Source organism: Ictidomys tridecemlineatus, chromosome 7 (assembly GCF_052094955.1).
Source record: "Ictidomys tridecemlineatus isolate mIctTri1 chromosome 7, mIctTri1.hap1, whole genome shotgun sequence".
NCBI lineage: Eukaryota > Metazoa > Chordata > Mammalia > Rodentia > Sciuridae > Ictidomys > Ictidomys tridecemlineatus.
The window spans coordinates 20020142-20032184 of record NC_135483.1 but is presented as its reverse complement, the minus strand read 5'-3'; the positions used below and the strand labels follow the sequence as shown (position 1 = coordinate 20032184).

At 36.3% G+C, this 12043-nt stretch overlaps 1 protein-coding gene across 4 annotated transcripts in view; it reads left to right on the top strand.

Annotated features, from left to right (window-relative positions):
• The window catches only part of Colec10 (collectin subfamily member 10), a 157794-nt gene that overhangs the window by 131439 nt on the left and 14312 nt on the right, over positions 1-12043 (top strand). For all 4 annotated transcript variants that reach the window (XM_005316210.4, XM_078016756.1, XM_078016755.1 and 1 more), the window contains 2 exons: positions 10037-10108; positions 11501-11572. In XM_005316210.4, coding sequence (XP_005316267.2) covers positions 10037-10108; positions 11501-11572 — 144 coding nt within the window. The remainder of the gene's footprint in view (positions 1-10036; positions 10109-11500; positions 11573-12043) is intronic.

Below are 12043 nucleotides of genomic sequence, written 5' to 3'. Positions count from 1 at the left end.
CCAAGATGGTGCTGAAATCCTTAAGACCCAATGTAGAGCTCCATAACCAGTAGAAACACAATCAATATTTGTTCAATGAGTGAACGAGTGAGTGAATTGTGAAGCTTTAAACAACACTCTAGATCAAAGTGTTCTTCTATTATCACAAAAAAAGCTCACACTCTAATTAAGTAAGTTGACATTAATATGAACAGTTAAATAAGAATGCATTATTTAAATAATACTCCAAGGCAGCAATTATAATGCAGTAACAGGAACCAGATGGTGAATTATCAAGGAAATAATTCTATCAATAAATTCATAGAAATTAGAAATTAACTTGAGATAAGACTCATGGGTAAAATTTATAAAGGGAGAGAAGAGCCATAGTTCTTGTTACATTATTTATGATGTATTTTTAAATTGCAAGAAAATTTCATGCTAATGGTAACACGTAACATGTACAAAGATGTACAAAATAGAGACATGTAAAGAAAAGCTATTGGTCTTTCTTCATGGTCACCTTTTTATTTCTGGACCCACTTCTACCATGTAACCATTATCAATGCCTTGATATTAATATTATTCTCTATATTTATTTATTTTTATTATAAATAGTATCATACTAGATATATTACCAAGAAACATTCTATATGAAACATAATGTGGAGCTCACTCCTTATCCAGAAAACCTTCTCTAACTCATTACTTTTACTATCATCGAAGATTGTGTCATATCTTAAATACAAACTTAGCCATAGGAATGTAATATAAATCATTATATTTTAGTCAATTTTATGATAATAAATTTTAGATTGTTTATGGGTTCTATTTCTGCCACTGTATATTTTTATTGTTACTGTTATTCTCATAAAATAAGTTCTCTAAGGTAAATTAGGGTATATGTGTTTTTAATTTTAATCATATTGACAGATTATTTTTCATAAGTGTAGCAATTTAAATTGTCAAGAGCAATGAATTGAGTAAATTCAACCCTCTATAGTACCTTTGGATATGATTAGTGAAATATGATACAGATATTTACCTATGTATTAGTATACATATGTATAACTAATAAAGAACCTGGACACTTTTCATCTCTTATTTATTGTTTAAATATTTGGTCCATCTTTTTAATTTATTTATTGTCATTTTGCAAAGCAATTTGCAAATGTTCTTTGTAAATTAAGACTAATATTCATTTTAATGTCTTAGTGTTCAATTTTTTTCTTGTCTATCATTTATTTGATAATAAACTTAGTACATTTATGTGGTGTCTTTCACCGTATCAAAACTTTAATCTCATATGGTCACAGATGTCCATCATTTACAACATTTGGTTTCTTCTCTAAGTGGATAAATTTCAAATAGAAAGAACAAGCATGTGCCACTCTGTGGAAACAGGACCTCAAGGGCATTTTGATGAACGATGAACAGACAGGTTGGACAGGAACACAAGGTTATGCGGGTCAATGCCAGAAAATAACCTGAGGAATTTCCCTGAGAAAATAACCTGAGGAATTTCCCTGGATGCCAAACTGACAGTCTGCATACTAGACTAATTAGTTTGGATTGGGCCTAGGAACATAGAAGTACTGTTAAAACATTGTGAATGGCACAATAGCACGATGAAAACCTGATTTTTTGAAGATTAATTTGCAAGATGGTTTGGGAAACTGAAGTCCAAATCCAAGGAAACAAGTATTGCAACCCTATTTATTGAACAGAAAATATTGTAGGCACTTCAGATAAGTCAATAAAACAAACATTCTGGAGACCATTAAGGAATCACCTATAGGGACAAAGTTTGGGGCAAAAGCACAGGCAGAGGCAAAGTAATGCAAGTGAGTATGGGAGGAAAAAGAAAGAATGGACATGAGAAAAATTGGGAATCCAGATGGACTTGAGGAAGGGGGAATGATCAAAGCTGAGTTGGTTATTGAGCCTGGGAAATTCAGAACTAATCGGGAGACAAAGGTAAAATTGAAGAGAAAGCAGAAATATGGGGTGTAGGGCAGCCGTGGAAACAGTAGAAGCAGTGGTTTGTGTATTCATCTGGGCTGCTTCACTAGATTATGGGCCATCACCACAGACCCCTAGAAGACTGAAGTCACTTTATTAACCAATCACTATTGAGAATGACACTTTAATCAATCACAAATTCATTTGACTGTACTGTCATTAAGTTCTCATTTATCCACCTTGTCTTTAGAGAAGCTGTTCCTTTTATATTGAGGACACTTATTGAGAAAGCACCAACACCCCAGACTGTGCCAACAGCTAGGGATGCAAAGAAGGCAATGTGTCACCCCAGACCCTCTAGGACTCTACGTGGTATGGAGCTGTGAAGAGCAAAATCGGTGCCCTTCAGGGAGAGAGATAAATTCTGACTCTTGACAAGGGAGGTGGAAGCAGGAACATCTGTACCTTGAAGACTCTTCATAGACAGAGGAGGTGACCCATGACCTGTATCTGTAAGGTACATGGAGATCAACAGAAAATAAAAATCCACATGAGCTTTCACTTGTGAGAACATTTCATCACCAACCCACTATAATATAGTGACAAATTTGTATGATTGCTTATTTGCTTTGCACATACCTTGAAATGTAAGGTTATTCGGGTGGAGCCCAGTGTGAGAAATCCCATTTACATAATCCTGACCAAAAAAGAAAAAAAAAAGCAAGGAGAGAGGTTTGGGATGTGAGCAGGTAGAGTTAGGCATTCCTTCCTTTATGCACCATAACAGTGACTCTTTCATGCCTATCTTCTCCTGAGGTTTTTACCTCACCTGGGAAGGGACACCATTCTCCTGATTATTGCTTAGAGCTTGTATTAGTAAGGAAACTTGTGTTTGCAAACACAAGAACCCATCACAAACCTAACCTACCCTGGTTTATCAAACAAACGAACAGGAGACAAGTGCAATTTAGAGACTCAGTACAAAAAGGAATTCAAGATGCATTAGATGCAGACGCTTGAGCAATATATTCTGGACTCAGTTTACTCATTTGGTTTTAATTTATTCTATAATGACTTTGTTGTAAAGCAGATTCTGTCTTCATGGTGTCAAGATAGATTCAAACTCTTCAATGATAGTCTATCTCCTCTGTAATCCCTCCAGACAAATCAAGTTTTGTTTTGTGTAAGTTCTAACTGAAAACCTCAAATTGAGACTTAATAGGTTCTAATTGGGTCACATGTCAATTTACTGAACAAATCACCAGGAGTAAAGCCCAAACCAAATGGTCTAAGAATGAGTGAGTGTTAATTTGCTACAGAAAATTGTGGAGCTGTTACCAGAATGCCAGAGATAGGTACCAGGAAGAATACCCACTATACACACAGCATCTATGAGTAGTGGGGCACACCCCATGCAAAGGGCTCTTTTAGGAATTTTACCTCCATAATCTCATTTAGTCGTCAAGTAACTCTGTGAGAAAAGGTCATTATCCCCATTTTCCAGGATAGAAAACTGAAGCAGGGAAGTTAATTATTTAGTACAAGATTTAATTTAAGTTTAAATAATTTATTAAATAAGTTACTTATTAAAATGATTAAAATTCAATTATTTATTAAACTCAATTATTTATTGAAGTATAGGTATAAATTATTTAGTATACAATTAAAGAGCTATTATATGACAAATTCAGAATTTAAGCCTAAGTTTGTACACATATATATGTGTATAATACACACATATGCATCTATGTATGTGTGTATAGCTAAAATTCATATATTCATGCATGAATACTTATATGTGTGTATACATATGTATACATATATTTGTGTATGTATATATATATATATATATATATATATATATTTATATTTATATAGAGACAGAAATGAGCTCTCAGAAAGAAATGCAGAAATTCATAGGAGTAAGCCTAAGAATAATTCCATAATTCCATTTGTTGTTCTGGAAGAACTAACCAATAGATACTTATTCTGTATATTTATATCTGTATAATATAAATATTTATACATGTCTGTATATTTATACATATATACATAAAAACATACATACTTATAAACAGATATTTGTATAAATTCCAGTTTCATCTATTGCATCAGGCTTCCAAAGGGAATTTGAATAGAAATATGGTTCCTGAGAATGAAGACCTTTGCCAAATTAAATCTTTGTAAAGAATATCTTTCTTATAAGATGCTCTCTGAGATATCTTTTCTACTTAAAGACACATTTTCCTATAAACTAAGATTCCACTGGTCCCTTTGTAGCTATATTCCTACAATATTTTTGGAACACTTTAAATGTGTTAGGGAATGTGTTCATTGTTCTACAAGAATGATCTTATTTTATGTACATTCATCATAACTGTGTGACAGAATGTTAGAGGAAAACATCAGAAATATATCCTGGAGGATCCATGTCCCACTTCCAAGTAAATATTTCTTCTGTATTCCTGAGAAGCATAATGTTTATTGTTCTTCAGCAAGAACCATCCTAGTGACCAAGTCTTTAGCATGTGGGCCGTAGGGACACATTTAACTGCCAGATTACAGCAACAGGTAATCAATATAATGAGGAGACTTGCACTGGGGATAGGTAAGTTTTCTGCCTATGGGCTTCATCACAGATCAGCCCACTTTCCCAGAAACCACCTTTTGTGAATGACCAATGGGAATTTTTCTTCCAAATACTTGTTTAAGGTAGTTTCTTGATCTATCAGTTAGTTCTACCAAAAGAGCAAATGAATGGTTTGTCATGATTTATTTTCAAAGAATTTAGGCTTAGTCTGTGAATTTCTGCAACACTTTCTAAGAGTTTGTTTCTCCTTCTTTACTAGATTAAATATGTCATAGCATATTTAATCATATTGGACTCAAGACAAACAAGATTATAGAATTCTATGAAGGCGATTTTAGCAAATACTTGTAGACCATTAGAAAATAAGATCTATATAATGGTGATAGGGTTATGTAGGAGACTGTTCCCATCATCTAGGGACACATGCTAAAGTAGTTAAGAAAGATATGTCATTGATTTTACTAGAGTAAAACTAAATAAAATATGGGCAAATAAAAAATCAGAAAGAAGGATGAACCAATGACAGTGTGGTCGCTAAACTCAGTGATGGGTGTGTTTGTTTTTTCATCTTTGAACGTGTGAAAATTTTCATAGTTGTGATTTAAGTTTGGAATATGCCTCCTAAAGCTCATAGTGTTGGGCAATGCAGCCATGCTCAGAGATGAGAAGACAGAATTGTGAGGGCTCTAACCTTATCCATGGATGAATCCACTTAATGGATTAAGTATTTGAATAAGTTTACTAGGAAGTGGTAAAAATGATTGGCAGTTGGGGTATGGCTGGAGGAAGTAGGTCACTGGGGATGTGACCTTGGGGAATATATCTGTCTCTGTCTCCTTCCTTTGCTTTTGAACTGCCAACAACTGGGCAGCTTCCCTCTGCCACACCATTCCTCCATTATGATTCTGCAATGGAGGAGGCTGAGCATGAACTGAAACCAAAAATAAATTTCTCCTCCTATAAATTGTTCTGGTCAGGTATTTTGGTCACAATGAAAAAGAATACTGATAAACACAATAGGAAAGAGTAAGACTAAATAAAATATGCACAAATAAAAAACGTTAGCAATGGTTATAGAATAAGGATTGAGGTAGTGAATACCAAGGAACAATCACTTTGTGCTTCTCTTCCAATTATTAGAGAAAAATAGAGGGGTTTACCCAATGAGCTGTGTGAGCACTTTCTTTCCACTATCTCCTTCAATTCACAACAATCCTACAAGGTAGGAATGATTTTTCTCCATTTTATGGAGGAAGAAACTGATACTCAGAAAACTGAAATGACTTGCTCTAGGCTTTTAGCAATGCTACAGTCCCTTTACCTTGGAGAGAGCTGTGTGGAAGTGACTGGGTTAAAATAACTCAAGACAGGTCAGGGGTAAGTGCAGGTACCCTGGGGTATGATAAGCTGGATGAATGGGGGAAAAGTGAGCAATAGCAAATCTCAAGGAGGCCCAAATATTTCAGCAAAACCATTAGAGAAGGAAAACTACTGATCCATTGTATGACCCTATTAGTGTATTTGATGTATATCAGAGAGGTCTGGGGAATAATCAATAGGATTGTTGAAATTTCCGAACATGAGGATGCAGTTGGCACCTGTGGAACGAAGATACATGTAGGGGTGAAAGTACATGTTTTAGGCAGGAGTACTTGCCTCATTAATAAAGAACACCTGGTAACTATCCTACTTGGTTTTAATGCTGATCAAGAGAAAGATTGCTAACAACTTCGTCCATCTTTAAAATGATATTGGCAATGAGAAAGGCGTAGCTTCCTTTGAATTTTCTTTAACATTTCCAAAATGAATGCCCTAATTTTTTAATAATCACTTCTTTTGAGTACAGGGTACCGACCTAGCTTCAGCTATTTAGTTTCAAAGTAGAATTCAATTTTAAAAGATTACTTGAGAGAAAGGAAAGAAAAGAGTACCTAAGAAAATGTGGTCAACTGTGTACTCTGCTGGAATTCTGCTGGAGAGATTATCATACCAAGCTAATGGCCTAGAGGGGCCCAAACAAATCACTTTTATAAAACTGAAATTCATTTATTTCAGTTTATAGCTTTTCATCTAATTTTCAAACATAAGTGGCTATTTTAAAATGAAAGCTAAATAGCACTACTAATCCAGTGAAATATTGCCAGAAGGATAAAAGTGGACAACTGTGAACCAAGTGGGGGTCCTTCCCAAAGCTTACTTTTATGTCTCCCTTCTGTTCTCATTAAAGCAAGTCCCAAAGATCAAATGAACCGGGCCCCAAGCTGAAGGCAAGGACACAAGTTGTTTACTTCATCTCTGCCAGCCTCCTGCTCGCCACCAGGCTGGATACAGTCACATAGGTTACAAAAACAGCAGTGTGATTTTCACCCTCCCAGAGCCACCAGGGAGCAGCAGATGACTGTCACTCACCAGCTGCCTCCAGTTAGACACTTCCTTGGAAATGAATGGGAAAACTCACAGGAAGGAGAAGTGGGAATGGAAGTGATAATAATGCTAATATTCACATCCATGACTTTACAGTTGACATTACAATTCAACCTCTGGTGAACAGGACATACCTCCTAGTCCCATTGAACAGAACAATATAAGAACCAGAAATTGAAAAAAAAAAAAATAAGAACCAGAAATTGTAAGATAGGAATTTCCTCCGAATCATACAGCTTGTTCAGAGAACGGGCTTTGATGACAAATGGTCTGGTTTGAATCCTGACTTTACCGTTTTTAAGCTGTATGACCCTCTATAATGACATTACCTCCCCTTGTCCCCATTTCCTCAACTATAAAACAGAGTTCAAAATAATATCCATCTCAAAGATTGCAGAAATCAAATGATGGAATGCATGTCAAGAACCAAGAACACTCTTGGCACATAGTACTCAATAATTCTATTACTACATTTGTAAAATGTTTTATGGTTCCCTCAAAGTACATACAACTCTACAGGCATTAAGAACCAGAATCAGGCATTGTGCTAAATTCTGGGTGTGCTAGAATAAATCACGTATGATCTCAGCCATTCCTAAGGTCACAGAAGGAGGTAAGGGATGGACAGAGATGAACTGACATATTGAGTGTAAGATAACGTTTTAAACAAATGCTATTAGAGGAATAATTTAGCTTTAAATTTCTACAGAGTGACAAAGAGGTCTTCCTAGAGTCTAATACCTTTATAATTTGACACTTCTTAAAAAAAAAAAAAGAAAGAAAAAAAGAAAAACTGCTTTGGAGAAAATTTCTCTCATTGTACAAATGAGTAAAACAAGGCCCAGAAAAACTAAGGACTCCCCAAGGTCCCTCAGCTAGTGAGTGGCAAAGTTAGTTCTCAATTATACTAACCTACCAGAAGGATACATTTTCTGTGGTTTAAGTCATTGAGATAGTGAGTTAAGGCTTTTTCTTTGATTTTTTACCCCCATTATCTTTCTTGTTTAAAAGATAATATAAACTGTTGGTTTTTTTCTGAATATCACCTTTTCTCCCTGAAAACAAGAATTCAACAAAGTGCCAAATTCTCTAAAATTCACCATCTGTTAAGAGTCACAGAAGCCCAGGCTGAAAGTAATACCACATAGTGACAGGGATCTGGAGGGGTAGAAGAGTGTATGGTGCTGAATCCTCCCTCAACCAACTAACTAGCTCTGTGACAATAAGCACGCACCGTCACCCACAGAGTCTCATTTTTTTCTACTTATAAAATGCAATAATAGTAGTTGCAGTCTTCTATGATGATTCCATGTCAAGTCCTTAACTGAGCGCTTAGCACATGTTAAAATTGCTCGATAAACATTTACTGTTAACTTTAGCTAGAAAAATGCAACCTGGTCCAAACTGTATCCCTCTGGTCTAACCACATAAATCCTCTGTGCATCTTTTCCCTTCCTCAGAAATTTATAGATCCCCTTGGGCAGTACCCCAAATCTCACAACTAGAAATCCATCTTACCCATACACTTTTCATGATTTTATTTAATGATTTCATACATGCATGGAATCTAACAATTTAATTTGACCAGTATTACTGCCCAGAATTCTTCCTCCCACCCCATTTTCCTCTCAGGAAAAAGAAATGGAGAAACTCTCTCAGTATATATTTTTTACCTGGACAAATCAAAGAACATCCCAACTTTCCTCCCAACTCCAAGAATTTCATTAATACCATTAGAACTTTGTTTTTCCATCTTTCTTCTGGTGATGGACAGAGACCTTCATTTCCTGAGATTACTGCAGTGATAATGTAGGTATCTGGTGTTAGCACAATGTTTGTTTGCTCTTTATTTTCAAAGCAACACTCATCCGCTTGCCTTGTTGATCTTAAAACTGGGCGAAGCAGAAAGGGCAGATACTAGGCCTACCCCAAGGAAGAGGAAATTTCATCAACAAAGGAAGGAATGGCAAAGGCCATCACTGCATAAGCACTGATTGTGTCCCAGGTCTTCTATGTATTTTATTTTACTTGAATTTCTTAAGAGTCCACTATAATAAGCATTATTAATTCAGTTTTCAGGAGAGGGAAGTGAGACTTGAAGAACATGTGTTCACATTCCTCCAGATAGGGTGAGTGGGGGAGCTGAGATTCAAGTCCAGACCAGTCTTACTCCAAAATCAGTAAACTCAATCATTGACTTCTCAAAGATTTGCTCATGTTATGATTTAGATATGTGGTATCCCCAAAAAGCTCTTGTGTGAGACAATGAAAGAAGGTTCACAGGAGAAATGATAGGCTTATAAGAGCCTTAACCTAATCAGATATTACCAGTTAATCAGTGATGCAATCAGTGATTATAATCAGTGAATTGTTCTCCCCATAGGATTAACTGGGTGAGAGCTGAAAGCGGGTAGGGTGTGGCTGGAGGAGGTTGGTCGTTGCTGGCCTGCCTTTGGGTTTATATTTAGTGGTGGTGAGGAGAGCTCTTTCTTTCTGCTTCCTGGTGCATGTTCCCAGTTGCTTTTCTCTGTCACACACTTCTGCCATTCTGCCTCATCTCAGGCCCCAAGGAATGGAGTTGGCCATCAGATCTCTTGGTGGCAGCAACATTAGTGAATTCACAACATTAGTGAATAACGAACATGATGTTAAAATCTGGGACTCCTAATTCATAGTCCAGGGTACCTTCCATGAAACCACTCGCTCAGCCCTTCCGGGTTGTTCAGGGTGCTAGAGCCATACTCTCCTATGACTCAGACAGCTGCCACTCACACGCGACTCTTGAAGCTGTTCCGCATTCCACATCTCCTGTTCTTAGCTTCCTGGTTCATGCTTACAATTTGGGGATTCTTTAAACATAAAGTAGGATACAGAGAAAAATAAAAGAGAAGATGTACTGGAAGTTTCTTCTTTTGACCTGGGTTTCCAGCCTGCCTGGACTCAACACGTCATCACATCTGAGCTGCAAGGCAAGCTCTGTACTGCAGGGCGGAATCTAACCATGCTCACCCTCCCCTGGGAAGAATGCACTTTGGTGTCTATTTGAGCTGCTTCACTCTCTCTATTTTTCTGTTTTTAAAGGGGATGATGGTGAAAAAGGAGATCCAGGAGAAGAGGGAAAGGATGGCAAAGTGGGGCGCAGGGGGCCAAAAGGTAGGTAAACCCATAGGAAATTGACACTACCATCTGAAAGTGCTTATGTTTCTCCCTCCTGGTCCTGGCCCTGGCCTTCATCCTGGAAATTTAGCAGTTTCATTATCTTCTCTGCCCCCATGACACATGGAATATATGTCAGACATGAATTAACTCACCACCCAAGGGCTCCTATGAGCCTGCCTGTCAACAAGACGAAGACATATTTCTGCAGCTGCGTTCTTAGGGTTGGCCAGAGTGGACACTCTGGGAGCCCCAAAGGAGTAGCTCTCTCCAAGAATATCTAAGAAAGGAGGAATTTAAGAAACAGAGCTGTGTTCAAGGCTGAATCTCTCTTCAGAAGCTGAGGCTAAGAAACTTTCTGCCGTTGGCCTAGAGCTTCAGGGAAAAGACACAAAGAAATAGAAAGAGCTGCCTGATCCGTGGATATGTTTCCTTTCCCCAAGATCTCTATTGCTTTACATCCTCTTTGCTTCTAAAAATGAATAACACAATGGGCAAAGAGAATAGTATGAGATGATCAGAAGCAAAGAAGATGAGAATAACATAAAACTATAAGGAAATGTTTCCCCTTAAAATGTCCAGAGTAAACCTCCTTAAAACACAGCCTCTGGATTGTGAGGCTTCTGAACTTTTGAATTAATCCCTGCCAACTGCTACAAGATAGTTGCCCTTATTTGAAAATTTTGAGCAGTTGAAAGGCAAGAAAGGATACATAAGTCCTTGAGGCCTTATTTTGAGAAACGGCCATCTTCTTCTAGAAATATGTATGTCAATTTAAAAAAATCTTACAAAATAAAGCTTTATTACTTGTAAATATTTTTACATTATCGTATTTTAAAAGACATCAATCATGCTTTAGAATAGTGCTGTAATCCCTGATTATACATTTGGAATAAAAACTCAGCAAGACCATCTCTGATGTTGCTTTGATCACCAGATTTTAGGATTGCACCTTCCTCCTCTGTTTTAAAGTTGCTAAGATGGGCAAACCTTGCTTTAAAAGAGAGAGAAAATAGAATCCCAAAGTAAAGCCGAAGTGGATGTAGCGGAACAGATTCAAAAGGGAGGATAAGAATCCTTCTACTGAGCCCTTATCTAACATTAAAATTAAACATCGTATGCTTTAGTCATTAGAAATACTGTACCAGCAGGTATTTTAATATCATCATGTTCAGGATTGTCATAGTAATCTATATTTCATTTTCATAATAACGTATACATAAAGTATAATTGTTAAAATAGATAATATAGCACAAGATACAAATCAGGTATCACAGGACGAAGAATATACTTTTTAGTATTTCTTTTTGGCAAATTTCATGTTAGTCACATTCTTAAAGGGAAGAAAAAAACTTTATGGTATTAAAAATGGCATTCTTTGTTTTTCAGGAATTAAAGGAGAACTGGGTGATATAGGAGCCCAGGGCAATATTGGCAAGTCTGGGCCTATTGGCAAGAAGGGTAAGTTGCATTTTTTTCTGTAGTAGCAACTTAAAGTAAATTGGACATATCCTTAAAATATTTTTAAGATTTTGAATGATGAAAATGATCCCTTTTCTCTCTTTTAAAAGATAAATTTTGTCTTCCTATCTTGGTTCTTACACAAGCAATATATCTCGCAGCTCAAAGAAAGAAAGTCCTTGAGCAAAATTTAACAATATTTCAGGGACAGAGTCAAGCCTAAAGTTCTACTAGTGTCTGTATTAAACTTTCCTTCAGATCCACTCATTGGCTACTAATTCTTGGTACAATTAAAATGACATGATGATTATTCATAAAACATAAATCAGTACAGAAGAAAATAAATTTTTTTCATAATTTGAATTAAGTAAACTAATGATTCTATACCTGTGATCTATTACCAGGATAGAAACTTGAGGTATATGTGTGCATCCCCATTTGATTTCAGACATATTTTGATCTTGAACATAG